General features: G+C 45.1%; 1 protein-coding gene across 1 annotated transcript; it reads left to right on the forward strand.

Annotated features, from left to right (window-relative positions):
- The first annotated feature begins 3828 nt into the window (after positions 1-3828).
- On the forward strand, positions 3829-10677 carry ORM2 (orosomucoid 2). The gene is made up of 6 exons (XM_024192924.2): positions 3829-4000; positions 6015-6157; positions 7313-7386; positions 7975-8076; positions 8862-8962; positions 10275-10677. Exons 1-6 carry the CDS (start codon positions 3887-3889, stop codon positions 10347-10349), a joined length of 609 nt encoding a protein of 202 aa, XP_024048692.1. The 5' UTR covers positions 3829-3886; the 3' UTR covers positions 10350-10677.
- Positions 10678-13656: the final 2979 nt, after the last annotated feature.

Consider the following 13656-nt stretch of genomic DNA (forward strand, 5'->3'; position numbering starts at 1 on the left):
TTTTTTTTATAAAAAGAGGATAATTATGGTAATCTTTTTATTCTACATAAGGAATAATATTAATGTAATCTGAGCTGTACTGTATCAAATGCTTCAGTGCCTGTTTTGGAGTTTTTCATGTCTTGTATGGACTACGGATTATTTTGTTTGGAGAAAGTCATTTTGTGTATTCTTTTTTGCAATTGTCTTCAGTTTGTTTTTCCAATGAGCTAAAAGTTAACAAGATTTTTCAAATACCTCAACTCCCCTTCCGATTCTGGTGCTTCTCCTCAAAATACCTCAAGCTGCCAGCCCAGGGCTCAGCCATTGAGTGCTTCTCATCCCAGATCATTCTTCAGCTCCTAAGTGCCTTTGTGTTGAAGTTACCATAATCTCATCTCTTGCTTGCTTCTTTCCTTGCCCCCCCACACACATTCTGTGTCCCATTTCTCACCCTCTCATGAGGTTGGAATTTCCATTTGTTCACCTTAAACTTTTTTTTTTTTTTTGTGGAACTTTAAATAAATATTTAAAACTGAAGCAATGAAATGGGACTTTCATGGTTTTTTGCTTCTTCACAGGAAATTAAGATGGGTGAGAGGAGCAGAAATATCTTCAGGTTCAAAGCTCTAACACAGGTGGAGCTTAAATCTAAACTTAGCCCCCCACAATCCTGCAACCAGCACCTTGGGGATAGAGCACATTACCTGCATAGAAAGTCCTATTGGCATGGGCAGGGTTCTGCCTATATGACACTCGTTGCAGGATGAAGTCCATTGCTGCAAAGAGACCAATTGATAGACCCTTTCTCTGAAAAAGAGACAAATCCTAAAAAATCCTCACAGAAGATTCACCAGCTCAGGCACTAAATCTTCCATTTAGCCATAATAGAAAACACAAAATACTGATCCATCAAAATCGCTTTCCCTTCAGGTTACTCTCTCCGCTGGAAAGAAAGCAGCTAGCACTAGTCTTTTCCACTAGACTCCATTTACCCCACACAGCTGTTTAAAGTTTCAAAACTGTTAATTTTTGATTGGGTGTGAGCAGGACAAAATTTGTACATCAGAGCTAAGTTTTAGTCCAGGTACCTACTGCACCTGCTGGTTTTGCCAGGACTTCCTTCAGTTAAGTTTGGGAAGATGCATGGCCTGGTACAATAGAATGAGCTTCCATTCAACTGGTAATAGCTACCCATATTACAACTAGAGCTCACTGTATGCATAGACCAGTTTGGATTTCCCACAGCAGCAGCTAGCATCCTGCTTCCTGGAAGAAAGTTAGACATTGCAGCTTTAAACTGTGATTCAGTGCTGCTTTGCATAAGTTCCATCAACACAGGTGACTTTTTGCCAGATATACCTTATCCCTCCCTCCAGCCCTATGCTAGGTTTGAAGGGAAATCATAATCAGAGACAGGCAGTTGTGGAATTTTTGCTATAATTGCATAATGGAACTGATGGGAAACAGTTCCAGATAAGCTTTGACAATGTGTCGAAAGAAGCAGAGACACTGAAGGGCTGATTATGTCTGATGCAAGTCCACCATTATTCAATCACAAAATGTTAGTGTTCAGGAAAGAGACATTTAATGTCCTCAATAAAGGACAAATACAAGCGCACACAATTAGCTACACATACAGCTATGTGGCCACCAGCCCATCATCATATTATATACCCACCAAACAAAAGGATACAAAGCATAAGGATTAAAAGCAATTAACTCACTCTGAAGCTAGAGAAGTCATAACAGTAAAAAAAAGAGTCCATTCACATTGCACTGGCAGTTCCTTTGCCTTATGTGCATGGTTGGTGTTTGACAAGGGGTCTCTGTCTTCCAAGGACTGTCTCTAATGCATCATCTAAAAGGATTAAGAAATAGCTAAGTAAGGGAAGCTGGATTATCAGGATCTAGAGAAATGGCAGAGGAGGAAAGGCAGGTTATAAAGGCCATTTTATCAATACAAAGCTAGATCTATTAGTCTGGTGAGAGTGCTAGTGCAATAGTTGAACAGTGAATCCAGTAAGGCAATCTACAGGGATTAATGGTGTAATGAACAAAAGTAATGCATAGAAGTGGCATAAGACAAGCCCTCTCAAAGGGCTCAGATACTCTGCTGATGGGTGGCAACGTAAGAACCTAGATAAAAAGCCAAGATTGAATAAAGGGCCCAAATCTTCTCTCCTTTACACTAGTGCAACTCTCAAATCAATGGAATTATACTGGCATGATAGAAGATTTACTTTGGCATTGCAGACTATGAGAAAGAGCTGAAAACAAAGGGGCTTTACTTTTAAGAGTGGCAGAATCCTCCATGTCTCGCTGTGGGCACGGCTTAGCACCTTCCTGGGAATGGTATCCCTAGTCACCCTACACAGGGCTTAACAGCGCTAGCAGCCAGTTTATAAGCCACACTGAGACTAAGCCAATGTAGCAAGATATGAAAGTTCCCTAAGGATTTTAGTCTGCTCTAGCTACAGCCTCAGCATGTCCCATTGACACAGACCCAAAAGCACAAGGCTGTTAAAGTGCCACTTTGAGGCTTCTTTAGTCAAACATACATAGTTGCAATTCCAGCACAAAGCAGGTGATCTAGTTACACTGGGTTTCTACATCCAACAGGTGTCCTCTGAGGGTTTCTGGAACCATTTAGAGAGGAAGGACAGTTCTGGGGTTAAGGCACTGGATTGGGACTTGGAAAAACTGGGTTCCGTTCCCACTCTGCCACAGATTCCATTTGTGGCCTTACAGAAATGAAGTAACTTGCCTCTGTTTAATTCTCCCTTTCTACCTCCCTGGTCTGTCTTATCTACTTAGACTATAAGCTCTTCAGAGTAGAAACCAGCCTACTCCATTTATGTAGTGTCTAGCACAACAGAACCCCAATTTCATTTGGGGCTCGTAGCTGTTGTGTAATAAAAATAAATGATGATTTCTTATCTGACTTAGCAGAAGTTAGTATGGGAGGAGGCCAACAAAGCCTAGAGGGGCTCACCTCAAACTCCTGAAGATCCCACTTAGGCAGCGATGGAGGCCACACCTGACAGACACATTCAAGGCAGCGTCTCAGAAAGGAAATGCAAAAATACCCATCAATCTAGGTAGAAAAGCAGACAGTAAAGGTAAGAAGCTGAAAGGAAACATAAGGAAAGAAGGATGAGTAGTTAAAAGCTTGGACATTATTACAAATTGATTTAATACTGAGGGGTTAATTAATTAAAGAAATATGGACAGTTACTGGTGTAAAATAGATAAGCCCTTAAGCAGTGACAATCGTCTGCCCTCAGCAAGGAATAAGGAAGCAACAGTGTAGAGGAAGTTGAAGCCATTATACCTCATTAGCAAGCAGGCACATCCCATCCACTGATGAGTACAATTGGGGTGGGGAAGGGGAGCAGCGGGGAAAGTTTTTCATGAACAGTGTAGCAAGTTGCTGAACTCCATTTCAATTCACCCCTTTGCTCCTCCTTTTATAAAGCACGTTTGTGAATATTTGTGCAACCAACATTGTCTCTGTATGAATGTTCAAGGGAAATTAATTTCAGTTGATGCAAACAGAAACCAATTATTAGAAAATGAGTTTGTCTATAGATCTGTTTAAAGGGCTTTTTACATTATGAACGAAGGAAAAGCCTGTCTGTCAACACACCCCATAAACCAAAAACAAATTTAGCCTTATCTTAGAAGTTTAACAGAACAGCACCTCTCATTGCTTCATCACTAAGCAAACAGAACATTGGCCAAGTCACGTACAGGTCGCCAGCAAATTCCTGGATTCGGAGGCACATTTGGGAAATTTGAGATTTGTAGCCATGAACGTCTATAAATACAGATACCGGTGTTGAGATGAGAAACTTCAGCTGGTGAGTTTGATTCCACTGCTTCTCACTTCCCTTCAAAAGCAATCATGGCACTGGCCTGCATTGCTATTATTCTTGGTTCAGCACATCTCCTTACTGCTAAACCCCTGGATTGTGAGCCTCTGGTTCCAGAAACCATTGACAATGCTACAATGACCAAGGTAAGAAGTGCCCTTGGAAGGGCCTCAACTTCTGATGCTTATATTCTAGATGGGGCAATCAGAGGTTCATGAAGGACCTGTCCTAGACCAAGGCCCAGGCTAGGCATGCAGGCAAGGGAACCATATAGTCAGGCTTTTAATCTTATAAGCTGAGTAGTATTTATACTACATCAGTACCCCCTGAAATATAAATTACTGAATGGAGACTGGGCAACAGCATAGTGTGCTCTGCAGGTTTTAACCCAAGACCTGGAGATGTCTGCATTCCAAGAGATAGACCCAGGAGGGAACCCTTAGAAATGAGAGGGAGAAGACCTGACAGAGCTCATCCATCCACATTGGCCAGGCCAGGATTGGTCCCTGAGGAACATTTTCTAGTGCCTTCCCCACCTACTTTTAAACATCCCAAGCGATGGGGATTCCAGAAGCATGGGCCTCTTCCCCAAAAAAAGTATCCTTGAAACCTTAGGGCCCTCAGCATCCTACTGTTCATGCCACTTATTTTACTGGGGATTCTTAATAAATCTCTCTCCGAAGAGGTGCCAGTGACCGTGGAATCAATGTGAAGGGAGTGCCACAATGGCAGCTAAAATCAACGTTTACAGTCTGGAAACTCAGGTGGAGCGCTGCCCTCTGCAGATATAGGAGAAAATAAAGCCAGCATAAAACCAATTGACCCCCTTCCCCATTCTGTGAGCCACTCACAGCCGTAACCGGTTAGCTCTTGCAGATGAAGGATGCCTGCAGGGCAGCGGGCTCCTGTCTTTACAGGGCTCATGAAGGGGCTCAGGGACGCTTCCAGTTTTCTCAAATGATGCCAGCAGTTCCAGCCATATTTTGTTGGAGTCAGCCCCTTGGCAGGGAACATGAGTGCCCCCCTCTCCTCTTGTGCCATGTGCTGCCACAGCTGTCACTATGTCTCCTTTTTCCTGTCCACTTTCTTTACATGTCTCCATTGCTTAATTTGTCCCAGGGCTCAGCCCCGGCACCTCTGGGCGTCCCATGTCAGTTATGAAAGTAAAAAAATTGCTTGAGCCCCAGAAACCTCCTTCATTACAAATTAAGCACTGCATGTCTCCTTTCCTGTCTTTTCTTGTCCCCTCTTCCTTTTGATTTCTTATTCTTTTTTGTTCGTTGGCCTGGTTTTGCCAACTCTTCTCCCTACCCCCGCCCCATAGCTCTGATTCCCCCTCCCTACTTCATCAGTCAGCAGAAGACACACCAGGCTAATGGGAGTGGGGCAGAGTTGCCATCCAATGCAGCGCTAAGTGCCATGGGAGCAAAGGAGAGGAGTTTAGCACAGCGAGCTGCCAGCTGAGCCTGAACCCCTGTACACATGAGCTGTTCCCACTCGCAGCTACATTACACAAGGCAGTAGGGAGGGAAGGTGGAGGACTTTCAAGGAGCCACCATCCTCTTTGCCAGTGGACGAGGCAGTATGTTTATTCCATGGGGAGTGGTATTGGCATCTTGCAACTTTCCTCACCCACAGCTTTCCCTTCTCCTGGGCATGTGGTCCAGCACAGCCCCTCCCCACAAGTTTGAAAACAGTGTATTACAGTGGTCCCCACCTCGAATACTCACCATGACTTTGGGGGGAAATGGGCAGCATGGTGGTGGCCTGGGGTCACATACATGGCATAGAGCATTACACAGAGTGCTTTGATGGCATAAGGAGAAGGTGGTTGTGGCTTTTCAGCACCTTGATCCTCTTTCAAGGGAAGCTTTAGTTCCATCAGGTAAGAAGAGGCGGCTACCACCACCAGCTGTGAGAAGAGCATGGGGTAACAAGCAATCTGCCATAAAACTTAGTGCCACAAAAAAATAGATCTATTTAAGTTGTAAGTTCAGGAGAGAGACCATTCTCCTCTGTGTCCGCACAGTGACTTGTACAACAGGGGTCCTGATCCTGACTGGGACCAAAGACAAATAAATAATTACACATACACACATGTTGAGGCTTATAGAGTCTCCTAACAATTGGTTTCTTTTTCTTCCCTCCTCATCTTCACAGCTGCTGGGCAAGTGGTTCTACATTGCTGGGGCCTCACAGCACCCACCCACCCTACAGGAGCTGGAATTGATAAAGAACGCTTATTACTTCTTGTACCCTAGCAGCCTTCAAGACAAGTTCCTCGTCACAGAAGTCATGAGACTGTAAGAGCATTAACACAGACCTTACTGACAGTGACATGCTCCCTTAGTCAGGGAAAATATTTACACTAACATTTCCCTCAGTAGGGCCAGGTACCAGGAACCATCAGTAATGAAACAGAACGTGCAAGTCTTTCTTGCAAAGTCTTTCTATGCTTGAAGGTCCCTGACTCACACTGAGGCTGCATATGGCTATTCCATGCTTATCCAAACCACTACCAAGAGCCAACGTGCAGCCTTCCCTAACTCCATCTCTTCCTCTTAGGCGGGGGTGGGCAAACTTTTTGGCTCGAGGGCCATATCGGGGAATAGAAATTGTATGGAGGGCCATGAATGCTCACAAAATTGGGGTTGGGGTGCAGGCTCTGGGGTGGGGCTGAGGATGAGGAGTTTGGGGTGCAGGAGGGTGCTCCAGGCTGGAATCGAGGCATTTGGAGAGTGGGAGGGGGATCAGGGCTGGGGCAGGGGGTTGGGACATGGGGAGAGGCTCAGGGGTGCAGGCTCCGAGCGGCGCTTACCTCAAGCGGCTCCCGGAAACAGTGGCCTGTCCCTTCTCCGGATCCTACGCGGAGGCGCGGCCAGGCAGCTCTGCACGCTGCCCCATCCACAGGCACCACCCCCGCAGCTCCCATTGGAGCACGTAGGAGCCGGACCATGGCACGGTTTCCGAGAGCCGCATGGTGCAGCCCCCGATCCTGCACCCCGGCTGGAGCACCAGAGCGGGACCAAGCCGTGTGGTGCGGCTCGCGGGCCGTAGTTTGCCTGCCCGTGCTGTTAGGCCTTCTCATTCAGAGTAGTCCCTGATCTTCTGGACAGCAGGCTCCACTGTTGTCTCACCTTTGGCCTGCATTGTACGTATTCTGTATCTGGGCAAGGGCCATTAAAATCCAGGGCTGTCAATCCTGCATCAAATCCTATTCTCATACACACAAAGTGCTACTCTGGAACAGAAGGGTGGACTCAGCTACCCTGACAATCCCTTCAGATTTACCTCAGTTGACTGGGATGCTAATATAATATACATACAGAAAGATTGCGTGCAGAGCTGCGTTTGATAGAGGCATGTAATTCCCATTGGCTAGCAACCGAATTTAACTCAGAGAGCCATAGAGCATCACCCTCTGTGGTTACTCCCCTGATTAGTTTCTTCCCCTTTAGGAAGGACAAGTGTGTGGTGAACAACTCCAGTTACATTTCAGTCATCCGGGACAATTTTACAATGATCCTGCACGGTAAGAATCCAGAGATGCTAGGGAGAAAAGCAGAAATGTCCAGTGCATCCCACTGGGAAGGGTGGATTGAGTTGTGGTTGGAGAGGTAGGAAGGTTTTTCTCCTACATTTCACTTCCTCATTTCTACCACACATTTATCTGGTCCCACAGCAGTTGCGTGACCGATCTGAATCCAAGGGTCAGCTTCCCCCACTTGGCAGGGGATAATTTCCTCCCCTCGTGGGCAATTCTTTTCAACATGCTCATTACAGAGATGTAAGGATTTGTCTGTAACAGGCCATTTCTGTACCCAGTGTAGTGGCCTCCATATGCAATAAACACACAGAACTGCCAAAGGTGATCATTCTGCTACCAGCTAACACTAGTTTCCAAAAGAGTTTAGCCTGCTGGCGTGAAGGGGTCAGCACAGCCACGTTGGTCTGCCAAGCCATATTTAAACACCAGTTTCTAGGTCTGTATGAGTTGAGCTTTTTACACCTATGCACAGTACCACAGAATACAGTCAAATGCCCTTGCAGGTTTATATTACACTTCTCCTGAGATTTGGACCGAATACTCTAACCACCCCTTGTGCCTGTTCTCCTGAAGGGCCAAATGAAAGTTCCGTAGCACAACTTATCAAGAGCAGCTCCGAAGACACTATGACACTATACCACGTTGATGGGACCCACAAAGGGTTATCGATCTCGGGTGAGTAAACCACATCCCAGCACCAGAAAAGGACCTAGATAGCCAGAGATGCTCTATGTAGCCCTGTTACCATAGCATCTCTCAAACATTAATAAATTTATCCTCACAAACCCCCTGCAAAGTAGAGCAGTTTAATTATCCCCATTTTACAGGGAAGGAACTGAGGCACAGTAAATTAAGTGCCTTGCCCAAAGGCACACAAAAAGAGCCTGGAACTGAATGCAGGTCTCTCAAGGACCAGTGCCCTAAACTGCAAGAGCATCCTTCCTTCTGATCTGCTCCTGGAAAAGTGGCTGCAAGACCTGAGAAAGAGAAAGGCAGGGACAGGGCATGAAAATTAAGTAGCTGCCTAGTCGGGGCTGGGCAGAAATTGTGGCTGATTCTAGATCTTTTAAAACACCATGCATTTGCTTAACAACAATTATCTAGGTCCTAGGATAAGAAGATTGTGGCCAGGATGGTAAATATTTAAAACCTCAGAACCACTTTTGAGCCACTGGAGATGGGCTGACCAGACAAGTCTCTTCTATCCCCTCCCTTACCCAATAAATAAATAATAATAATAGGGGAAATAGAGGGTCCCAGCAAAGAAGAATAAAGAGGGGATGCCGCTCCCTTAGCTCAAGGGGGAGAGGCACGTGCTTTTGGAGTAGGAGATCTGAGTGCTAGCCTTTGTTACTGTGAAAGCCTCAGATTGACCATAGGTACAATGCAGCCACTACACCTCCTAAAATTAACTCTGCCAGATGATTTGCTGCAATTTAATGTTTCATCTTTAAAAACAGCCCGGGCCCAAAACTTGACCACAGAGCAACTGGAAGAATTCAAAACTCAACTGGCATGCCTTGGATTGAAGGAAGAGGAAACATTCTATACTTCAGCGAAGGTAAAAATCAACATGGGGTTCCTATGAGAGTTATCAAGCCATCTTTAGAGCTTCAGAATCACATTGAAATTACCAGGAGCTGGGATCAAATTAAATGCTCCAGCCTCCTCCCTGAAAACTGGCTTTTTTTTTTTTCTTTAAAGTGTAGTAACCCAAAGCAAACCCAACATGTAACATATTCAAGAGTATGCACTGCACCATGATGATATGGTATAATGAATGGGCTAGTGAGCCATCCACTGCCCTTTAATTAACAGAATCAAAACTGCTCAACCATCTGCTATAGAACTTATACTGGTAACCCCAGTGGAGACTCTCCAGTTGCTCCAGGTGAGCAGGAGGTTCTAAGCTAGCTGTCCTCATGAAATGCCAAGTGTGCACCATAGGGACAACCATGAAGTTCCCTAGTGGCCACAAATGTATTCACAGCAAGTATTATATAAACCAGAAAGAATACAGGAGCAAACCCTCTACCCCCATGCCTTGATAGGAATTAAACAGAGAACTTTAGCTGCACAGACCCCTTCCCCAAAAGAAACAAACTTCACAGTTATTGTAAAACCGATAGGCACTGCCCAGGTACCAGGCTGGTGTTAGATCAGAGTCCTTCCCTTCCAAAGTGCCTAATCCTTGGCTTCCTTGGGGAAGTGCCACCAGACTCCACATTCACCAGTTCATTCCTTAATCCTCTCAAGTCTTTTGGAATCCTGTCAGGTTTAAACATCACCGTAATGAAAACTGGGATTGCCAAACCCAGGGCCTCCAAAAACATTGAGACAGTGTGCAATGATTAAGGCCAGACATACTCAGGCCCATTTCATAAATGCTTCTTCCTTCCCTCTGAGCAGCCAGCTCCCCCCAATAGCTGGCTGGGGCAGCTGCTAGCCCTTAATGAGCTAATGATAGGCAATGCAAACCCACACAAGGAATACTGCATTTTAACAGCTCCTCTCCCAGCGAAGGGGTTTCACCTTTAACATTCACCTCAATTTGCTTGCTTGACAAAAGCTTCACTGCTGAGCAAGCCTATTGTTCCTATTCCCGAAGCAGCAATGAGACACGTCCACATCCTAGCTGAAGCAATTTAAATCTTTAAATAGAGAGAACAAACTGTTCTTGCGACACAGCTTCTTGCCTTCGAGGCTGCTGAAGTTGACGCTATTTTAGCCTTTTGAGGATTCTAGTGTGTTAGGCAGGAGGAATTTGAAAATGCACAAGAAATAGTGCTAGTTTTGCTGTAAGAAAATCCTGTAATACTGAGAGCAAATTTTACACACGCAATACTGATTCTCAGCTTTGTTCATCTCTGTAGGATTTGTGTCCCATGGAAGAAGAAACAGATGACAAAAAGCACTCAGTTGAAGTGGTAGAACCATCACTGGGGTAACTCACATTGCCATAGCAACGTTGCCCTCCACACTGGATATCAGCAGTTGTTCATTCTCTTCCACCTGTTTAGCAACTGAAGGATCTCCCCTTGTCACATCTGATCATGTGGTTTCTTTGGCACAAACTACTGACATTTTCATTTTCTGTGTTCTGCACCTTTAAATTTCTAAGCAGTCTTCACGCATGCAGAGTTCAGCAACCATTTGTTCTCACTTCTTAGTGCAGACTTTCACAAAGGAGACCCACACACTATGCTCTCTCCTGAAGACTTTACTTTTGTTCTTTCTTGTCGATTTAAAAATAAAGATAAATCTGACTGATGGTAACTGTTTGCTCTCCAAGTATGGCAAAAAACACAAATACCAGCTTTTTCCCCCCTACAGTAAAGGTCTTTTACTGACATCTGCCCCTTCAAGCAGCACTTACTATGCCCAAAAACATCACACACACACACACACACCTTTAAATATTCTATAAAACGACTGTAACATGGCATCGTAACACTTAGGGACAAATCCTGAGTTAATGGCCATTCACTACTAAGCCAGCAGTGCCATAGTAATGGGCCATGAGAAAGCTGTCATTTTTTTCTGTGATAGAGAGAAAGGAGATGGAAGAGACTTGCGTATGAATCAAAATTGCAGCCAAGATTTAAAGAAAGAGAATTTTCTTTTGTCTTATTGTCTCCTGTCGCCTGTTTGGTTTCCCTGCTGTGCAGCTTTGCTCCCCTACATGGGAGCTAGGAACAGCAGCAGCGTTAGTGAAACCCAGTAAGGACCTGATCCAGCTCCCACTAGAAGTCAAGGGAAACATTCCATTTTACTTCAGTGAGAGTTGGAACAGGCCCTAACATCCCAGTCTCTCAGGTATCAGCTAAGAGGTGAGTTGGGGAAGGGAACAGCTGACTTAAAAGATTCCCTCCCTGCTTCAGTACTAGGTGTCACAATATCCCTACCCACTCACTCACTGTATCCAGAAGCAGCATTGCATGGTCTTTAGCTTTCCTGGCAACATGGCCAAACACAACCCAGCACACTGTGCTCTCAAATTTCCATCGATGCACAAAGGGGTGCACCCCCGGACCTTATCTAGCACCACCACTGGGCTGCCCCAGAGATTCGTGGATTCACAGGATTGAACCAGATCTGGGAACGTTACTATACGATGTCTGGTGCAGCGCCATCAGCTGTGGTCCCTCTGGCTGGTGCAACAGTCCTCGGTAGACTGTGTGTGTTTGTTTGATTGATGAACTCAGGGATGGATGCAGAGGAAACCTTTCAACTTGTTCTGAAATTTTACAAACTATAGCTTCAAAACTAAATGTTGATATTATTTTAGGGCCTGATCCCACAGCCTCCCATGCATAGAGGTTTCATTAACTTCACTGGGACCATCTCACGCAAAAGGCCAGGAGGACCAGAGTATATTAAAGATGAAAGGCACCCTACCCTGCAGGGTGGGGAACACAAAGTGAGGAGAAAATGAAAATACTGTGTAGGACACATCGTGCTCCAGGGCTCTGATGAGAATCCAACCCTCACCCTTTTGAAGACAATGACCCAGTACCGCAGTTCCATTTGGACTATGCCCATCACAGCCTACACACACACACACGAGTTCCACTTGCTGGGGGAGTCACACTGTCTAACCACAATGTTACTGACATCCCGCACAATTCCTTAGGGAATCATTACCAGGGCACAGTCAAGATTGCTTGGGTGACTGTGAATTTTTCCTTCTTTGAAATTTTTGGAGCATTTTAACCTTTTAATTTCATCTCTTTTTAATGTTTGCGGATCTTTATAAGGTTTGCATTAAGACTGGAGTCAGTGATAGGAACTTCCAACAGAAAAGTGCAGTATGACACTGAGTTTTGTTTCATCTGCTAACATGAAAAACCTCAGAGCTGTCTATTTCACACCAAATTAAAGTGCAGAATTCAATGCAAAAGATACTTTTTTAAAATCATGGAAATTTCCCAGAAAGACACCTCATTATTTAATCAAATACAATGTGGCTATTACATATATATTTGCCCAGTAGATTTATTCCCCCAAAAATGGCTGGCTGGTTTTTATAGATATGAGGGTGAATAAAATAGATTCCTGTGCCCAGATGAGCAACTTCAGCCAGAGCATTTTATTCCACCTCCCTTCAAGTGAAGCCCTGGCACTACACTGGTCTACATGGCTGCTGTTCTCAGCTTAGCACATCTCCTCACTGCTCAATCTTTGGATTTTAAACTACTTCCACAAATACCAGATAACACCACAGCATTCAAGGTAGGAAAAGCCCGAGGTAGGGTCATGCTTCTTCTGGCAGTTACACCCCAGATCCAAGCAAAGGCTGGACAAGAACTGTACGGAGAAGACAGCTCACTAATGTTCATATCAGATGTACAGGGTGCACAGCACCCAGAATTTACATCACAAAGATCTCTCAAATATAAAACCCTGGCTAACATACTAAGGCCCCAGGCAAGACATCAGGAGACCTGGTGCTTATGACTATTCCTGCCTCTTCTACAGACTTACTGTGTGACTTTGGGTAAGTGTCAGTCCCTGCGTGCCTCAGTTTCCCTACCCCCCAGAGAACTGAGAATTCAATACTTTGTCACCAGAAATTTCACAAACCCCACAACTTCTAACCAGGACTTCATTATGGACAGCAGTTTTCTTTTGCTTTGAAGGTTTCACTTTGCCCTACATCCAGGTAGCGATTTAGCGATGGGAAGAAAGGGGAGGAGCAGGATGGGAAATCGGTGTCTAATACCCAATAGACTTCCAGTTGCAAAAATGTTTGCTGCACAGCTTTGATTTGATTGCACATCCCTTCCAATATGCACAGCCAGAGATGCATCCTGTGTTTATACTGCATCGCTGCCCCACTCATCACCAGAGCCACTACAGACTGACCCCCTGGAAGGACTAAAATGGGGGACGAGTCATTATAGAATCTCTCAGTTAATAAGGTTTTTAATTTTTATATATTGCAGCTTTGAACTGGTTGGGTTGATATAATCCAATGGCCTCATCCTGCAGCGTGTGTGTGTGTTTCACTCCTACTGAAATCCATGAGCAGTGTGAGGAAGGACTGCAGGATCAGGCAGGTTACAGATGAAAAGAACCCTGCAGGGATGGAATATGTAAGGGGTAGAAAATGCAAACCAGGTGCTGGGTCACTGCCCTTCAGAGCTTTGGAGAAAATCCCAATCAGCCACATGTGAGGGCAATGACACAGAACTGCAGTTCCAGCCCTGCCAGGGTTCAGCCTATCGCAGCCTGTGTGCACGTAATGGGGCCCAC

Source organism: Terrapene carolina, unplaced genomic scaffold, assembly GCF_002925995.2.
Source record: "Terrapene carolina triunguis isolate 2854851 unplaced genomic scaffold, T_m_triunguis-2.0 Scaffold238, whole genome shotgun sequence".
Classification (NCBI taxonomy): domain Eukaryota; kingdom Metazoa; phylum Chordata; order Testudines; family Emydidae; genus Terrapene; species Terrapene triunguis.

Coding starts and splice junctions, on each gene's coding strand:
- ORM2 (XM_024192924.2), top strand. CDS start 3,887: ATGGCACTGGCCTGCATTGCTATTATTCTTGGTTCAGCACATCTCCTT. Junction 4,001..6,014: donor ACAATGCTACAATGACCAAG/GTAAGAAGTGCC, acceptor TCATCTTCACAG/CTGCTGGGCAAGTGGTTCTA. Junction 8,077..8,861: donor CAAAGGGTTATCGATCTCGG/GTGAGTAAACCA, acceptor CTTTAAAAACAG/CCCGGGCCCAAAACTTGACC.